Genomic DNA, 16,059 nt, shown 5'->3' on the forward strand with positions numbered 1-16,059 from the left:
CTCAAAATTCGTTTCCCGATAAATAATCGCGATGGCTCGCATCGTTTCTTCCTCGTCCAACGACCATTTCGAAACGAAGATTCTCCGCCGGCTGATATCGTTATCGTTCGTTTTTATTCGATCGCGAAAAACGTTTTCAGAGTACCTAAAAGAAATAACACGTTCCATTAACAATATCAAATCTTCAAACAATATATATACATATATATTTGAATACCATTTACATATAATGAATAAATCTACCAACACACACATAAATATTATTGATTTAAACAAAGCATGAATAAATAAATGTAAAAATGCTAATTCATTTATATTATATACATAAATATTAATAAATATTTTATAAATATGTAAATAATAAATATTTAATATAATAAATAATAATAATAAATATAAATAATAAATATAAATATAAATATTTAATTTAATAAATAATATTATATTAAATAATAAATATTTAATATAATAAATAATAATAATATTAAATAATAAATATTGTATAAATGTATAAATATATAAATATTAATAAATATACTTATTTATATTGTACATATACGTAGGCATATAAATAATTCCACGGAAACGTAAGATGTAAGAAAAATTAAACATTCCACTTCTAAAAAATCACTGTCCCATTTGCTATTGTTCTCGTCGCGCCATAATCATCAAAATTCGTCGAATTCGTGCGGGTGCGACTGTTTTCGCACACAGTCAGCGTACGATATGCAGAACACTGACCGATCGTAACGTGATGATAATAATAATAACAATAATCGTGTGGTCGAGGCGATTATTCGATATAAAATAACGGAGATAGCTGGAAGGGGAGGGCGAAGGTCGAGTACTTGCGAGCAACGTGACTCATCGTGACACCTAGCTCCGACGAACACCACCCTGTTTTACATTCTCAGTTCTCGCAAGGTTTATCACTGCGGTGGCTACTTTAATTGGTCGTTGGCGTGAAGCTTTTGGGCAATCTGGAATCAGCGCAGGTTAATATTTGTTAACCAAATTGAAGATTAAACTTAAAGCATAAAGATACTTACTTTGGTACAATGCCAAAAGTGTAAAATTAGTTAGTATAAATCTGACCTAAACCTAACTTAAACCGGAAGAGCAAGTTCTTTTGCTTTATGCACAGCTGAAGTTTAAGTTTAGACTTAAAGCAGATACTTTGGAGAAATTGGTATAAAAGTGTAAAATTAGTTAGTATAAACCTCACCTAAATCTAAAAAGTAAATTGCTTTATGCACAACTGAAGTTTAAGTTTAGACTTAAAGCAGATACTTACTTTGGAGAAATTGATATAATACCAAAAGTTGTTAGTAAAATTTGTTAGTATAAACTTGATCTAAATCCAACTTAAACATAAAGAGTAAATTGCTTTATGCACAGCTGAAATTTAAGTTTAGACTTAAAGCAGATACTTACTTTGGAGAAACCAATTGGTATAATAAATAAAACAAATAAAATTAGTTAGTACAAATATGGCCTAAACTTAATTTAAACCTAAACCAAAAGAGTAAATTGCTTTGTCCACAGCTGAATTGAACAGAATGATTGACATTTCTTCAGTTGCATCATCCGTTCGCGTTTCTGAAAGCTGTTCTGCGCTCCTTCCTGCAAGAAAACCCCAAGAATTTTGTAATTACACTCACGGTGTTTTTCTTATACTTATACACCTTGCGGTGAAGTTCGATTGTGACTGAGGCGAGATTATTTTGAAAGAAACCGGTTGAAAGAAACTATCACTGAATTTCTCTTGAACGTAGTGATATAATACCAGCTTCTCAGATACATATATATATATATATACACATTATGTTTCATCATTTCTTAAGTACCGTGTTTGACACGTCCGTGATTTCTAGATTTGAAGAAACGAATACGGGGGGAGGGGATATTCCAATTCAACGTGGAATTTCCAAAGACACGGTTCCAATCAATGCGCAGAGAGGCGCATGTTAATGCCTCTCAGACACTTTCGACGGACAACGGAACTTTCTCGCTTAGTTTAATCCAGTTTCTCGAATAAATCGTACTGCCGTATTGGTTGGTATCTATGCTTACGCTCGTGTCCGTGACGGAAAAAGTCTGTCGAGATATCGTAGGTTGATCGACCTTGGCGTAACTGCAAGTAAACAAAGATAAAACGTTGCATTTTGGTGAAAAAGTTACGCAAGTTAGACAGTTGGAATAATTAATTCTTTACACCACCTGTGAACATTTTTTATTCGATTTAATTTCTTTAAACTCGCACTTCAATTTTCCCTCTGAATGAAAGTGATCCGTGAACACTGTGAACATTCGTTCCGGTGGAACGTGTTAAGTAAAATCATTAATATTTTTAACTACCATTAAAGTAAATTTGCTCTTTCATTTTTTTTTTTTAAATTCGTGCTTTAAATTTTCCTCACGCTGAATGAAAGTCATCTGTGAACACGATTCACACAGATAAAAAATATTAAATTTGGAAGTATTAAAATTGCATATTCATCTCAACGCATTTCCAGTCTGATGCCAATTTGCATGCGAGTCAATCGAAGCTGAAGAATTCATTCCTATTGACATTCCTAAAATGTGATGTAATAAAACCATTTAAGTGATCGATCATTGATTTGTTCTCGGTTGAAAGAGTATAATCATGGAGGACTTGCTGCTCTACTCGCATATTTCCTCGACCGATTTATTTTCAAATCTGTCTCTCTATTTGCATCTTGTTTGCATGTGATACGACGAAGGACGGAAGATACAATACGCGGAAGACTTCGATGAACTTTCATGAGCTGGTGGTTCAACGTGACGAGCCTAAGCGCGCGCGAGACCAGGGCCATCCAAATACGATGCTGGAGGAGGAAGCCGGGGGCTTATGTCGTCGTGCCGGATGGCTAATGCACAAACACCTTCCGGATAACGGTAAGAGTGCGCCACGGTGTGCGATGGTTTACTGCGGTGGCAGCCAGTATTACGTATGTACCTCGACGTGCCCCAAGGATGCAGGTGCCGCGCCTCTTGCTGATTAATATTCGGCTCGTTGATCTCCTTAAGCCCCAAGAGCGATTCGAGTAGGACAACCGGTCGTCCTCCTCCTCCTGGTAGTTCTCTCATTACCTTGCCCTGAATCTCTCTCTCTCTCTCAATCTTGCTTTATATTTACCTGTATACACACATATACATTTATACACATACATTTATATACAATATATTTATATACTTTTAAAGGACGTTACTTCGTTCGTGACGACATGTGTGATTTTTCTTTGTTCTCCTCTCTCTCCCTCGTTGATTTAATCAACCTTTTGGTGAAAAAAACTCGAAGGCTTGCTTCGATATATACTTGGAAACGCGTTATCCGTTGGCGGGCAAGTATGCGGGAGTCTCTAGCCCAAGGATAGCTGGAGATATGAATGCCAGATGGAGACCGAGCGATGAGAGCGAGGGGTGAAAATAGCAGCGTTACAGTTCGTGTGATTGATCGAGCTGGCTGCATTCTCGTATATGAAGTATCGCTGTTCTTTAGTCTGAAAATTATTAAAAAAAGAAAAGCACGTATTATTGAAACAATCGAGTCAAAGATTTATCAGTTTTATAACGTTGTTCTTTCACTTTCCCTGAAAATTATTCAAAATGATGTAGGTCTTTTCGCGAACAAAGAGTAGTCAGGTATCGAGTGTTTTTTTTTTTCTTCTTCTTCTTCTTCGAGTTACCGTTATCGTTCGGGTGTTTTGTATGCCAGTGATATCCAGCCGGAGTGTCACCGGAACCGTCCAAGGCGTATCAGGCTCGATTCAAAGAATTACACGCCCCGGCTGACATAATTATTTTAATTAATTTAAATTAACAAATGCGCACGACTAATCAGTCCTGACAAATCACCCACGTAGATAAATTCTAGTTTGGAGATTTGCGAAACAACGCAAAGAGTTGCGTATAGATCAGCTGCGCCGTCTTTTATGCGAGCCAGCAGATATTACCATCAGTTCACGGGGACATGGTGAATCATTTTATCCTCCATTCGTCATCCTTAATGAAATCTTTCCAATCGTCTATAAAAGTTGCATCCGTCTGTAAAAATTCTGCGTTCCATATTCATTCGTGGACCCATGGATCTATGGATCGATCGTCAACGTCCATTTAGACTGCAATAATCGCCGCTCGCAGGAATCTGACTTTCAAATTAAATGAAGCGAAAGAACATTTTCGTGTTTCGAGTCGGCCTGGCGACGACCTTTTCCGCAAATATCAAGGTGTAAGCTTGAAATGTTTTAACGGGGCGTTCTTACGTTCAAGGACCGGAGGCACTTTTTTGCTCAATGAGAAAGCGATCAGGAAGCATGGAATGGCCACGGACAAATGTCGTAAATTGCATTTAATGTATCAACGTTCCTTTAATAGGAAATTTAATAAGATTCGAGGCAAATGGGATACGACATCTGTACGCACGTGTAGTCACGTGCAATAGCTGATCGTTTTCACGCGACGCGAAACGACACGCAGCGCCGCTGTATCTTCCTCTCTCGGTAGTTTCTTAAATGTTCTCCAACTCTAGATACGTACATACGTAAGCCGAGGTAACGTCTTAGTCGAATTGCATAATGCGAGAGAGAAGCGGCGCGCTGCATCCACTGCTCTAAACGCGGGGACAAGCGTTGCCAGCGTGGATGAAAACCGGTTGATCGCAGCGTTGGCTTTTGCCGACCGACCCAGCATGCTTTTATCTAACACGGCGCATCATTCGCCGAACGCAACAGTGAAAGTCGATTGCTACTGGCCGCGACAAGCGTTTCAGCATCCTTGGTCTCTGCTCTTATTTCGATAGGACTCTTGACTCTGCCTCGTCGGTTGTCGATAACTCGAGAAAGAACTTTCAGAGTGAATTGGCGGTGTATGGCTTCTTTCCTGCAAATTTTACACATATTTAGATTTACACCGAGTGACGTTAATTATGTTCGTACAATCAAGTTATTCAAAAACTGAACAGTGCCAAGAAAGCGTAACTGTCCGGTGTAGATAATATAACATATTGTTAGAAAGAGAAACGCCTAACTCAAATAATCAACCAACGTGACTAATATGTCTACCATGTTTCAAATCATAACCTCTACAATTTGAAGCTATTGTACAACGTGTCCTGATTCCTACTTTGCTATAAAAGTCAACATCGAGTGTCAAACAATGGAGATCAACGAAATTCATTTTAGTTCATCTTAGGAAGACTCATCGTCAATTAGCTCAGTCCAGGAAGACTCAGAATTGTCATCAATTAAGTTTCCGACATCGATGCACACAATGCACGGCGCGAAACGTCAATGCAAATACAAGGAATATCGTTAATCGCGAGAACGTTGCACAATGGATTTACGTCAGACTTTTTCCGCGCAACGCCTTACTTTTCATGCAACGACTCGCTCGCTTAGTGGAACGAAATTATTACGATGTCGCGATCGATTGCCATCGCTGGTGAAAAGAATCAGAAGCCGACACATGGACGACGGCGACGAGAGGAGGTGGAACGTAGGGTAAAAGTCAGCGTAGCTGCGGCTACGTTTGGCACGAGTAACGACGAGGTTGTTGACACCACGAGTCAGCGTCGAGAAGTTGCTAGCTGCTGGCGCTAGCTCCTCCGCTTGCGTGCGTCTTCCTCGACGCTTCTGTCGTCGCGGTCGGCGTGAGCGTCCATGTTACTACGGGAGTGTCGATCAGAGAACCTCCTCTTCGAACGTGGTTTGCATTTCTATTTCGCGTCCGTCGCGATTATATAGTTCGATGTGAGTAGCTGTAGCACGTAAAAGTCGGATCGTAAAGAGGTTATATCAAGCTTTTAACAAGTATGCTGCGACGTCGGTTTATAAGTATACCTGGATTTTAGGCACTAGTAATTCATCTTTGTTGGTACTTAGTGAAAAGTAAAGTTATTTGATACTATACATTTTGGTTTGAGACGTTAATAATTCATCTTCATTGGTACTTGCTGAAAAATAAAGTTGATGTTATTTATTAGATGACACTATATGTGGATTTTCACCGATTTAAGACATTAGTAATTCATTTTCATTAATACTTAACGAAAAATAAAATTCATGTTATTCATTAGATGACACCATACATGGATTTTCGTTGAGAGATTATTAATTCTTCTTCGTTAATACTTTGTGAGAAATAAAGTTGATGTTATTTAAATTAAATTATACTATATGTGGATTTTCGCTGATTTGAAACGCTAGTAATTCATCTTTATTGACACTTAAAAACTAAAGTTGACGTTATCTATTATGACATGCTACACATGGATTTTTGCCAATTTGAGCCATTAGTAATTTATTTTTATTGGTACTTGCTGAAAAATAAAATTGATGTTATTTATTAGCTAACATACTATATGTGGATTTTCGCTGATTTGAAACACTAGTAATTCATCTTCATTAACTTAATGAAAAATAAAGTGTATGTTATTTATTAGATGATACTGTATTTTCATCGATTTGAGGCACTAGTAATTCATCTTCATTAATACTTAATGAAAAGTAAAATTGATGTCATTTATTAGATGACGCTATACGTGGATTTTCGCTGATTTGATTCTTTTTCATTGGTACTTGCTGAAAAATAAAGTTGATGTTATTTACTAGATGATATTTTTACTGGATGATACTATAATTTCTCTTACGTATAATTTCATTTACGCAATCAGAAACTTTACAATAGATATTACCACCTTAATATCGAGAAAAAAACATTCCAGTACGATAAAATTTCGATTACTCGATATGTTTAAATATCGCATCCCTCTTCAGTAAAAGCGATAAGTTTGTCAAATGAAATTGGCTCTAGAAGCCAACTTCAAATTTCCCTCTGTTACGTTCACTTCGTTGGAAATGATTTATCGCAAGGGGGCAATCCGTTTCCGAAGAAAGTTCTAGTAACGAGATTTCGAAATCGTTAGCCCAGATATTCACGTTCCGTCTGTCAGTCCGTCTGGCCTGGCACGTCTTTTCCCTTTCGCGAGAATCCGGCTATTTTATTCCGCGAAGCGTTCAAACGGTTTTCTCCGGGTTCGCCTTTGCGCGTCGCGACTCTTAAGTATTCCCCAGTTTTCGACTGTCACGTCATCGCGCGTCGCCGCGTCCACTTTTCTCCGTCCCGTGTACAAAACTCGGCCTGCAATCGAATAGCTGTTGAACAATCGATAAATATCGAGATCCCTTTCTCGCTCGATGGAATCGTCTCGACCGACAGATCGTGGAGAGAATCGCGGTAACCTCGATCTTCTTCTCGCTTGAGATGAAACGACGACGAAATACGTTCGTCGAACGAATATTTTTCGAACCATTTATTTTTCCGATAAAAAGTAATAAGCAATGTACCCATAAGTCATTACGTTTTTTGATACTGTATGAAATTTTACTTTTTTTAAAGTAAGTTAATGCAGTTGTCTATAATATAATTTAACAATAAATGTACTCAATTTACTTGATTAGAATATAGGTTATGTTATAATAAGTTAAATTATATAATATATAATTATATAAATTATGATATAGGTTATGTCATAATAAGTTAAATCATTGTCACTAGATGGCAATGTTTATTCTACTTGGGGAAAAAAATTGTCGTTACATATGGTAAAGTAGCAATCCTAACGGTAAAGTAGTAAAATTTTTATTTCACTCTCGAGACACCTATTTAGACGAGGTCTGATATCTATCGTCGTTTGTTACATATATTCTATCTATTCTAGAACGTTCCTTCACACGGCGGGAACCCGAGGAGAGAATGATTTACCTCCGAACGCACTGAAAAAAGGTTAACGAACGTCCGAATTTATATTCCGCGCTTACCTTAGGCAAACGCGCGATCCTCCGACGTCTACGGTGGCGCGTTCGCCTGTCGCGTCCGGTGCACACAATCGAACACAGTCGAACATGCATCCAGGTGCATTATAATGAGAAACCGTTAGATCTCGTGGCCGATTAGCCAAATAGAAAGAGGGAATCCTTGTGAAGCGAGGCCGATGGAGGCAATCAACACTGCCGGTGGTTGCACTCCGTTGCACTCCCAAACGATCGGTTATCTCACGGCGAAGTCGATGTTTAGATACATTTAGAACGGAACAGAGATTGTTCGAGATTTTTTTCACCAAGGCTTCCCCTCCCTCCCTCCGGGATCTGGACGTAATTTCATATCCTTTCCTTCTGTAGATTTCTTCGTGCCAGATTGATTCGCGTGTTTCGAAAGAGTAATTAAAAGGCATTACGCTTTCCATTCATTTTTTTCCTTTTTCCTTTCCCCCCTCCCCCCTCCCACGGTTTCTTGTGCAGGGTGGCCACTGAAAAACTGAAGGGTTTGAAAAAGTCATAGCTTGTTCATTTATTGTTTATATTCATACCTACATTTATTGTTTCTCGCACGTAATACTGAAAGAAATCCATTAATTATATTTATATAAATAAAATAATAAAAAATTTAAAAAGAAAACACGTTTTCCGAAGCAATTATTTTCCAGTTCTTCTAAATATTCTTTTCCAAGCATCTCTCCCAGTTTTTCTAGATAAAAAAAAAAAAATTGTAAGAGGTACAAATCTGCTACGTATGATATTTGTTATGTTCCCTATCGATAGATGAATCGTTTATCGACACGAGAATCGCGTTAATTGACGATATTACGAATGTAATAGTTTTTTCAACGTGCTCAAAGTGTGCTTGTTATGTCACGTGTACGTGAACGTAATGTAAATGATTTAAGCCTAACATGATGAAAGAATACTTGGCTGGCATAATGTCCGATAATTTGATTACGTTTATGTTCCTGTTCGCCCATTATTTTATCGAGATATCTCCCTCCCTTTTTTTTAGATTATCGCTGTAAGAAATTTCTTTTGGAAAATGAAATAGCCAAAAACAAAATTCTTGAATATTCGTCTCTTCTTGACGAGTCATACTTGATGACGAAATTAATCAACGATAATAAAAAAATATGAGCAAGTTGCCATCTGAAGTTGCCATTTGTACTTAAATCAGAATTATCAGTTCGTGGCGTGAATTATGATTCAAGGATACCATCCTTGGATTAACAACGACACAGGATTGACAAGAATAGAGGAGAATATAGGATTATACTTAAATATCGCCTCAGATACATATTTCATTTCTCAAGCTGCCTGTTGCTCAACAAACGACTTTTAGATTTTTTTTCCATCCTTCCTCAATAGGCGCAATTGGCATTCATTTGCTTTCTAAAATACCACTCGAATAATGCATCTTCCAGAAAGTACATCGTACGAAATTCGAAGGACAGGACTGGAAGAACAATGTAAAAAAGATCAGAGAATCAAAGGGTATGATTTCCCTTCTTTGTAATTCTTCAAATTTTTTTCTCATCGATGGAAACTGCAGAGAACAAAACCGCGATGAAAGGTGAGAGCCGTCCTGCTCTCTTTCCAATAGAATGAAACTGGAGAGCATCGTCGAATTTCAAGGACACGCAGACTGTCCCTGTCCGAGCGTGGCAGCTGAGATATTTTTCTGGATGAGCAACGACGAACCTCGATCAGAAACCACGTCCACAGAGTTTCGTCTGATTCGCAAATTAATGCGACAAATAACTGATTCTAACATTTCTAAAATGTTCTGTAATGCGTAACGAGATTCTAACAGATTGTTTATGCAAGTAACAATAAATTCAAACTTTCTACGATTAATTCTTCCATTATTAACCCTTTGCACTCGACTGTCCCTTCAGAAAGGAGACAACGTACTTAAATATACTTCCTCTTTTTATAATTTGCTGATAATGATAATTATAATGAACGTATACATTTGGTGTTGTATGATGCAATGTATTTTAGTATAACATCTGTACAGATCCCTAGAGTGAAAACTATAACAACGACGTAAGAAGAACAAAAGAATTTCAGAAAGAAGAAACTTCTGAAGACAGTCCTGAGTCAACTGACACTCGATAATTCATAAACTAGACTTCTTATTGCTTCTTACGAATGTTTAGAACTTTAAAAAAAAAAGGTGAAGGATATTATTTTTCTATGAAACTGTTGAAACTGTATGTATCGTTAACTCTTGTATATTATACTTGTTCTAGCAATGCACGTTAATGATTGCTTTAAATTTAAAGATATCGACATGTTAGAAAGATATAATTAACCAAATTCGCGTTAAGTACCACTTGAATGGATTATTTCCAAAGTTCGTAATAAGAATAAACTGCTAGTAGATGATACGTGAAAGAAAATTTGTCGAGGGCAAAGGGTTAAAATTCGACGATGAGCAATTGATCGTACGGAGCAACGTTTGTACATACGTGTCCAAAGCATCTCTCGAGGTTCAACTGGCGACGGAACGAAAGTGAAAAGAATAAGGAAAAGCAGTGAAAAGATGGAGAGAAACAAGGGGAAAAGGAACTGGCAGCAGATGCATAGGTCGGAATGCGGCATCGGTTGCCCAAGGAGAACCACTTCGCGCTGCGCCCTAGATATTCCACAGGTATCCGTCGTTCTCCACGTCGCGGTCGGTTCCAAGCACTTACGTGGCGTCGACTCTCGCATGCATGCGATTATTTAAGCGAACAATTATCCAACACACACGCGTGGATCGTACGTCTGGTGATCTTTTGAGACAGGGGTGGCCAAACTCTTCTGTCGTACGTGACAATTTTTTTCTAAAAAATGAGTTCCGATGCGCCGCTAAATTATTTTAACAACAGAAACGTGTTTATAAATGAAAAACGTACAAGAAGGACATTAGAGGAAAACAAAACAGCTTACTTTTTAATGGGATTTATGAGCCTGTTTGTTCTTGACCAAATTATTTATATCTCTTGAGAGAGTTGACTTTGTTTAGTGTAGCGAGAATTCTTTAAATTCTCATCGGTCGTTCTCGATCGGTTAATTTTTAATAAAGGAAAAAGTGTTCACGTCTATAAGTACTGGGTATTTTTGTGCAAACTTTCTGAGGTTTGGAAAAGCTTCGGGAGGATCGTCCAAAAATTTATCAAGTCAACATCACCTGGAATAAGAGGAAAGGTGTCAGATTTTGTTTTTAAAATTGATCGTGACGATGTACCGACTAAATTCTGAAAATAACTGAGCTAATTTCAATATTTTTATATCTTGCGTTATTCCTTTCATTTATTATCAAAACTTGTGACGCTCTGTGCACCACGAGGAAACGCGCCACGGTTGTCCACTCCTGTTTTAAACCCTGTTTTGCAAATAATTTTTGAATAATTACAAATTTCGCCAAATAGTAATAAAAATAAATGATAATTAAGAAAAACTATAATATAAAAATATAAGTAATAATATAAATAATATAAATAAGTAATAATAGTATAATATAAAAAGCTATAATATAAAAATATAAATAATATATGATAATTAAAAAAAAAACTATAAGTGACCAGTGTATCTATTAGATTCACACATATATATATCTGTATAGGTTCATGTATATAGATATTCAACGACGAATTTTTATAATCAACATCACAGACTCAAGCTGCCGCACAACTGATATCCGCGATCGCATAATGTGGTGGAGACATACCAGTATATGTATACGTATATTTAGACTTGAGACGAGTTTCTTCCGCGATCGGCTTGAAAATAACTAGCTGGCGACCGGTAAATCAGCCGCCGATACGCTTCGCGTGAGATAAGAAATGTATGTACAATGTATACGTATAAATGTACATAGGTAGGTACGTGCACGCGAAGGAGCATATACGGGAAACGTAGGGTGAAAATACAAATCGAGGGGAAACGTTGTTTCGTTTTGCACAGGTTGGAAAATCCGCGAACGGTTCGTTTGCTCTTGTTCTGGCGCGCGCGCGCCACCGTATATTCTCGCTTTCTCCTGGACATGATTCCACGTGTATACGTGTATACACCTACTTACGTACATACGTATATCGCACGCATGTACGTCGAGAGTTCCTCGAAGACAGAACGGACGGTGCGTCTAATGAGTTAACGATGATCTCGCACTCGCGCAATTATGCTTACTTATGCTGGAAGATGATGGCCGAAAATCGTACACACGAGCCTTTTCTTCTCTGATTTCATACATACAGGCAACGTACTTCTTACTGCTTAGTTTCAACATTCGAGATTATCGTTTTTAAAGTAAAATGGATCCGGCAAAGTTCCAATGAAAGTGTATTTTCTGTAACTGTAATCATAAGATTTGTTTCGATTAGACTTTTTAGACAATTAGACTTTACATTTTTACTAATTTTTTGGTTCTGTATGTGTACTTAGTTAAACTATGGATATAGATAGTTAAACTATAATATAGATATCTAATTTAACTATAAATATAGATAGTTAAACTATAGATATAGATAGTTTAGTTAAACTATAAATACCATGCTGATCGTCATACTCCAAGAATCAATTTCACACAATGGAATATTTATAAAGAAAGTTCATAGGATTAATCCTTCCTCGATTAATCAAGATTAGTCATACCGCTTACCGCGTTATATACAGTTACATTGTACGTCGATATTAACGTAATCAGGTTTTCTCATACAGAGAAGAGCGTGGTTCTATTCCAAAGATCTGTTCACTGTCCTAGTCCAGTTGAAAAGTGTTGAAGACCTGACAGAATTTGAAAGTATATACAAAGTTACAAATTATTTGGAGTCTTGGTACTCGTGTTCCAATAGCAATTGGATTGGAGGCTAGCTACCGATCCTTACCGCCGTCGTCTCTCTGCGCCAGGACGAAAAGACAAAAAGATGAAGAAAGCAGGCTTCCATGTCGGCCCGATCGGTGAAAGTCGTCCAAAATGTCACTAGAGTTTAACCTTATTGCAAATACGCACAGCTGAAATGCTTTACGGGACACAAGAGGGCAAGCGAGGCGAGGTGAGAGTAAGTATTTACACATAATATGGGTAATTGCGTAATCCTTTCCTGAAATGGCCAACACATTGAGATGAAGCGGTAGGAATACATGATTTTAGGTCAAAATTAAATCGTCCTGTCAATTTCCGATTAAAACTGGGACACCAATTGTTAATTAAATAAATAATTTAAGAAAAAAACGCGCGTTAGAAATACTTCTCTTGAGCGTTTCAACTTTTTCTAGTATGCGTGTCATATTTTTTGTAACAAATTATTACTTGCTGCGAAAGATAACTGCTGCAAACGATACTTGCTTGAAACGCTTTGATACATTCTTTCATAGTACTTCATTGAAACATAGGTCGAAAAGTATCTGAAAGTATTGTCGAGCAGCGAAGAGAAAGGGAAAGTGGCCTTCCGTTTCTCAAACGTCTACCGGCTGTCGTTGACGCCATCGACCTTGCCAGATGCCGATCGTTATTTTCTACAGTCCGTAGGAAAAACGGGTTAACGAAGTTGGCGAACTTTATGTGACTTCGATGAACATCGTCGTTTCTTCTTTCTCCTCTGTATTCGACAAATATGGCTCAAAATATCGGCCTTAGTACTTTTCTTCACTCAATACGCCTATTGGAAAAGGTGTTGCTAGTTTTAGAAAAAAAATTATTAATAAAAAAAGTATTATTTTCGATATACGTACGTGGATATTATCTCTTGTTGTTTTCCTTTTTCTTTTTTTCAAAAACTGGATTTTCAAAGCGCAGACTGCGTATCCATATCCGCCTATGCATGTACAATATAGGTACACGTGTGCTCTCACAATTGGATTACAACCTACCAGTGTTGCACAACCTCCGGCAAGGTAACCTAGTTGTACCTTTGATCGAAGTAGGTTGGCGAACCAAGATTCGGTCAAGCTCCCTTTGTGTTCTTTGTCTCCCAGTGAACGTCACGGCGGACACCGTTTCGCGAACATTGTCCACTTTCGTTTAAAAATACGTTACAGGCAGAACGTGTTTTTAAATAGGACTTGCACGGACAGCGAGGCGAGAAGGTAGGAAGAAAGAGGGAATCCAAAGAATTCGAGTCACACCTAGAAACAATGAGTTCCATGAGATATTCACCTCTGGAAGGGAAAATAAAAAAAAAGTCACAGAAATGCAGAGACGTGGGCGAGGAAGCCTACCAAGAGTCTTCTTCCTGCGTTTCTCTCTCATCTCTTTGATCAGTCTCTTGAACAGCATACAGAAGAAGGTTGGAACTAAGTTAGAGAGACTCTATGCGCACAATGTGTTCGAGTATTTCGCGTGTGTCACGCGCGAGAAATGCAGTTAGTCCGCCCACGCAGTTTCGCGGAAACTCGACCCTGGAACAATGCCTTCCTTCAGGGGTACACGACCTGAACTTACCGCACAGGAATACTTATTGCCGATGACCACGTGCAAACGTGCTTTATTAAAAGCACTCCTTTTTCTTGTTAAATTCGCTGGAAGAAGACCGACGCGTTATTCATACTTATTTTCCATTGTCAGGCGCGTTGAAAAATGCGTGATCAGTCGAGTTGAATAATTACCTGCATCACAAATATGTGCTACGTTATTTTCTATATACACAGAAATAGCGTAAAGAACACATTGCGAAAAGATGAACGGTAGAGAGATAAAGACCACTTTTAATGTCAGCTTTCATGAATTTCAGACCGTCCACATCTTTCACCTAGATTTATATAATATTCAACGATGTAACACCATAATGTTAAATTACTACTCGTAGATATATTCTACAGAGAGAGAAAGCAATTTATAATTTTCTTTTTCGTAATAAAATTATCTTAGGGTAATGAAAAGAAGACTTAAGGCAAGAACAATGAAAAATGATCGCATCTATGGTCTCGCGCGATGTGATTTTAGCAACTTTCCCCTAGTCGTTAGTCCCGTTGCGTTTCGCGATAAAGCTCCATTCGTTCTGACAATGGTTTTTCGCGAGACACGCGAGAAATCAGCTGGTACACCTCGATTTTGTTGATGTACGAATCGTCGTTGATACACAAATATAAGAATCACGTGCCTTTTGAATTCACGAACGTGTGCAAAAGGATCGTTTCTCAGGGAATTTATGGCGCGTGCGAATTGACTCGACGACGCAATCAAACTTCCTCGTTCTATTTCGACAATAATTGTGCAATATTTGTGTCTCGATCGTAATCTTTTACAACCGGGAACAGTATATATTCACATACTTACAATGACGTATCGTCATTACTGCAACATCTTCAATTAAACGTTATTTCATTTTAACTACTGTTCTCGTTCCATCTTGCCGAGTTTAAGTTACTTTCCTACAAGATAGAATTACAATTACTTTAATTGCTACTTTTACTAATCGCTAAGTAAAAAAATTATGCAGTAGTGTCACGCATTTGCAAATTTTCGACTTCAAGACCGATCTAATTTTTTAATCGTTTGCGGCTAATTACCATTTGAAATGTTTCTTTTTTTTTTTATTTGTTTCGTGACTGATTTCTCCGATTTCTCCTTAATGGCGATCCTGCCTCATTGTTCGTGATCTCGTGTTATTTGTGAGAATTTAAAACTATCGTCGTTCTAAATTCAGTTTGCTATTTTTCTTTTCGTTCGCCGATTAGTATGCGTTGCGAGAAACACGCGTTTCGTTCAAGTTCGCATAAAAGTATGGTGTGTAACGGGCGTGGCACCAAGAAAGCCGGGAAAGTGATATCTCTTTGCTGTCCGTGTTCGTGTGTTCTGCTCCATTCAGGAACGGATTAAGGTTTTTGTTGCCCCTGTTGCTCAAATGCACGTTAACTCACATACATATATAAGAACTGCATTTCTCTTTCTTTTCAGACTTTAAAAGTATACTTAACTCTACTCGAGAAACTTATAAGACGCTTACAGAAATCTTCGGTCAATGAAAACTGGAGATTTGTGAACTTGCAATCTGATCTGAAGAATATCTGAATCTGTCGAAATTTTGCCTAAAAAAACAGATATAAAGTTGTTCAAATGTACGACTAAAGTCAAACAAAATTTTTGATGTATCTCTAATATATGCATACTTTGTTACGAGCAAATTGCAACGTAGTTCCGTAAACACAACTACGAGCAATTACAAGCTGATCCTGTTAATTAGTTCTTCTTTTTTTTTTTTTTTTTTTTTTCAAATTTTTGCGTAAT

General features: G+C 37.6%; 1 protein-coding gene and 2 long non-coding RNA genes across 12 annotated transcripts; all 3 read right to left on the bottom strand.

Moving 5' to 3' along the window:
* Positions 1-558: 558 nt before the first annotated feature.
* Positions 559-7,352, bottom strand: LOC122532505. Of its 6 annotated transcripts, none has more exons than XR_006307514.1 (7): positions 5,862-7,352; positions 5,394-5,779; positions 3,234-4,902; positions 2,221-3,160; positions 2,074-2,134; positions 1,050-1,623; positions 559-980 (listed from the first exon to the last, which is right to left on the bottom strand). XR_006307514.1 is itself a non-coding variant. In XM_043661301.1 (4 exons), the coding sequence occupies exons 1-3, from the start codon at positions 3,109-3,111 to the stop codon at positions 1,513-1,515; spliced, it is 303 nt and encodes a 100-aa protein (XP_043517236.1). In that variant the 5' UTR covers positions 3,112-3,173; the 3' UTR covers positions 559-980; positions 1,050-1,512. The 6 variants fall into 6 exon arrangements, 1 of the variants encoding a protein (XP_043517236.1); XR_006307513.1 differs by having other exon boundaries at positions 3,234-3,524; positions 4,561-5,779; XR_006307515.1 differs by having other exon boundaries at positions 2,221-2,300; positions 2,981-3,160; positions 3,234-5,779.
* Positions 7,353-9,780: 2,428 nt separating this feature from the next.
* Positions 9,781-14,702, bottom strand: LOC122532506. Of its 5 annotated transcripts, none has more exons than XR_006307519.1 (8): positions 14,439-14,702; positions 14,052-14,351; positions 13,566-13,958; positions 12,719-13,492; positions 12,493-12,617; positions 12,021-12,186; positions 10,782-11,022; positions 9,781-10,700 (listed from the first exon to the last, which is right to left on the bottom strand). It is a non-coding gene; the product is annotated as an uncharacterized LOC122532506 (long non-coding RNA). The 5 variants fall into 5 exon arrangements; XR_006307518.1 differs by having other exon boundaries at positions 13,566-13,648; positions 13,743-14,351; positions 14,439-14,700; XR_006307517.1 differs by having other exon boundaries at positions 9,781-10,675; positions 13,566-14,351; positions 14,439-14,699.
* A 224-nt stretch (positions 14,703-14,926) lies between these two features.
* Positions 14,927-16,031, bottom strand: LOC122532508. The gene is made up of 3 exons (XR_006307523.1): positions 15,942-16,031; positions 15,342-15,860; positions 14,927-15,203 (listed from the first exon to the last, which is right to left on the bottom strand). It is a non-coding gene; the product is annotated as an uncharacterized LOC122532508 (long non-coding RNA).
* Between the last annotated feature and the right edge of the window lie 28 nt (positions 16,032-16,059).

This window comes from Frieseomelitta varia, unplaced genomic scaffold (assembly GCF_011392965.1).
Source record: "Frieseomelitta varia isolate USP_RPSP 00005682 unplaced genomic scaffold, Fvar_1.2 scaffold_456, whole genome shotgun sequence".
Lineage (NCBI taxonomy): Eukaryota > Metazoa > Arthropoda > Insecta > Hymenoptera > Apidae > Frieseomelitta > Frieseomelitta varia.

Coding starts and splice junctions, on each gene's coding strand:
- LOC122532505 (XM_043661301.1), bottom strand. CDS start 3,111: ATGAGAGAACTACCAGGAGGAGGAGGACGACCGGTTGTCCTACTCGAA. Junction 2,135..2,980: donor CATCCTTGGGGCACGTCGAG/GTACATACGTAA, acceptor GTTTACTTGCAG/TTACGCCAAGGTCGATCAAC. Junction 1,624..2,073: donor TTTCCGTCACGGACACGAGC/GTAAGCATAGAT, acceptor GTTTTCTTGCAG/GAAGGAGCGCAGAACAGCTT.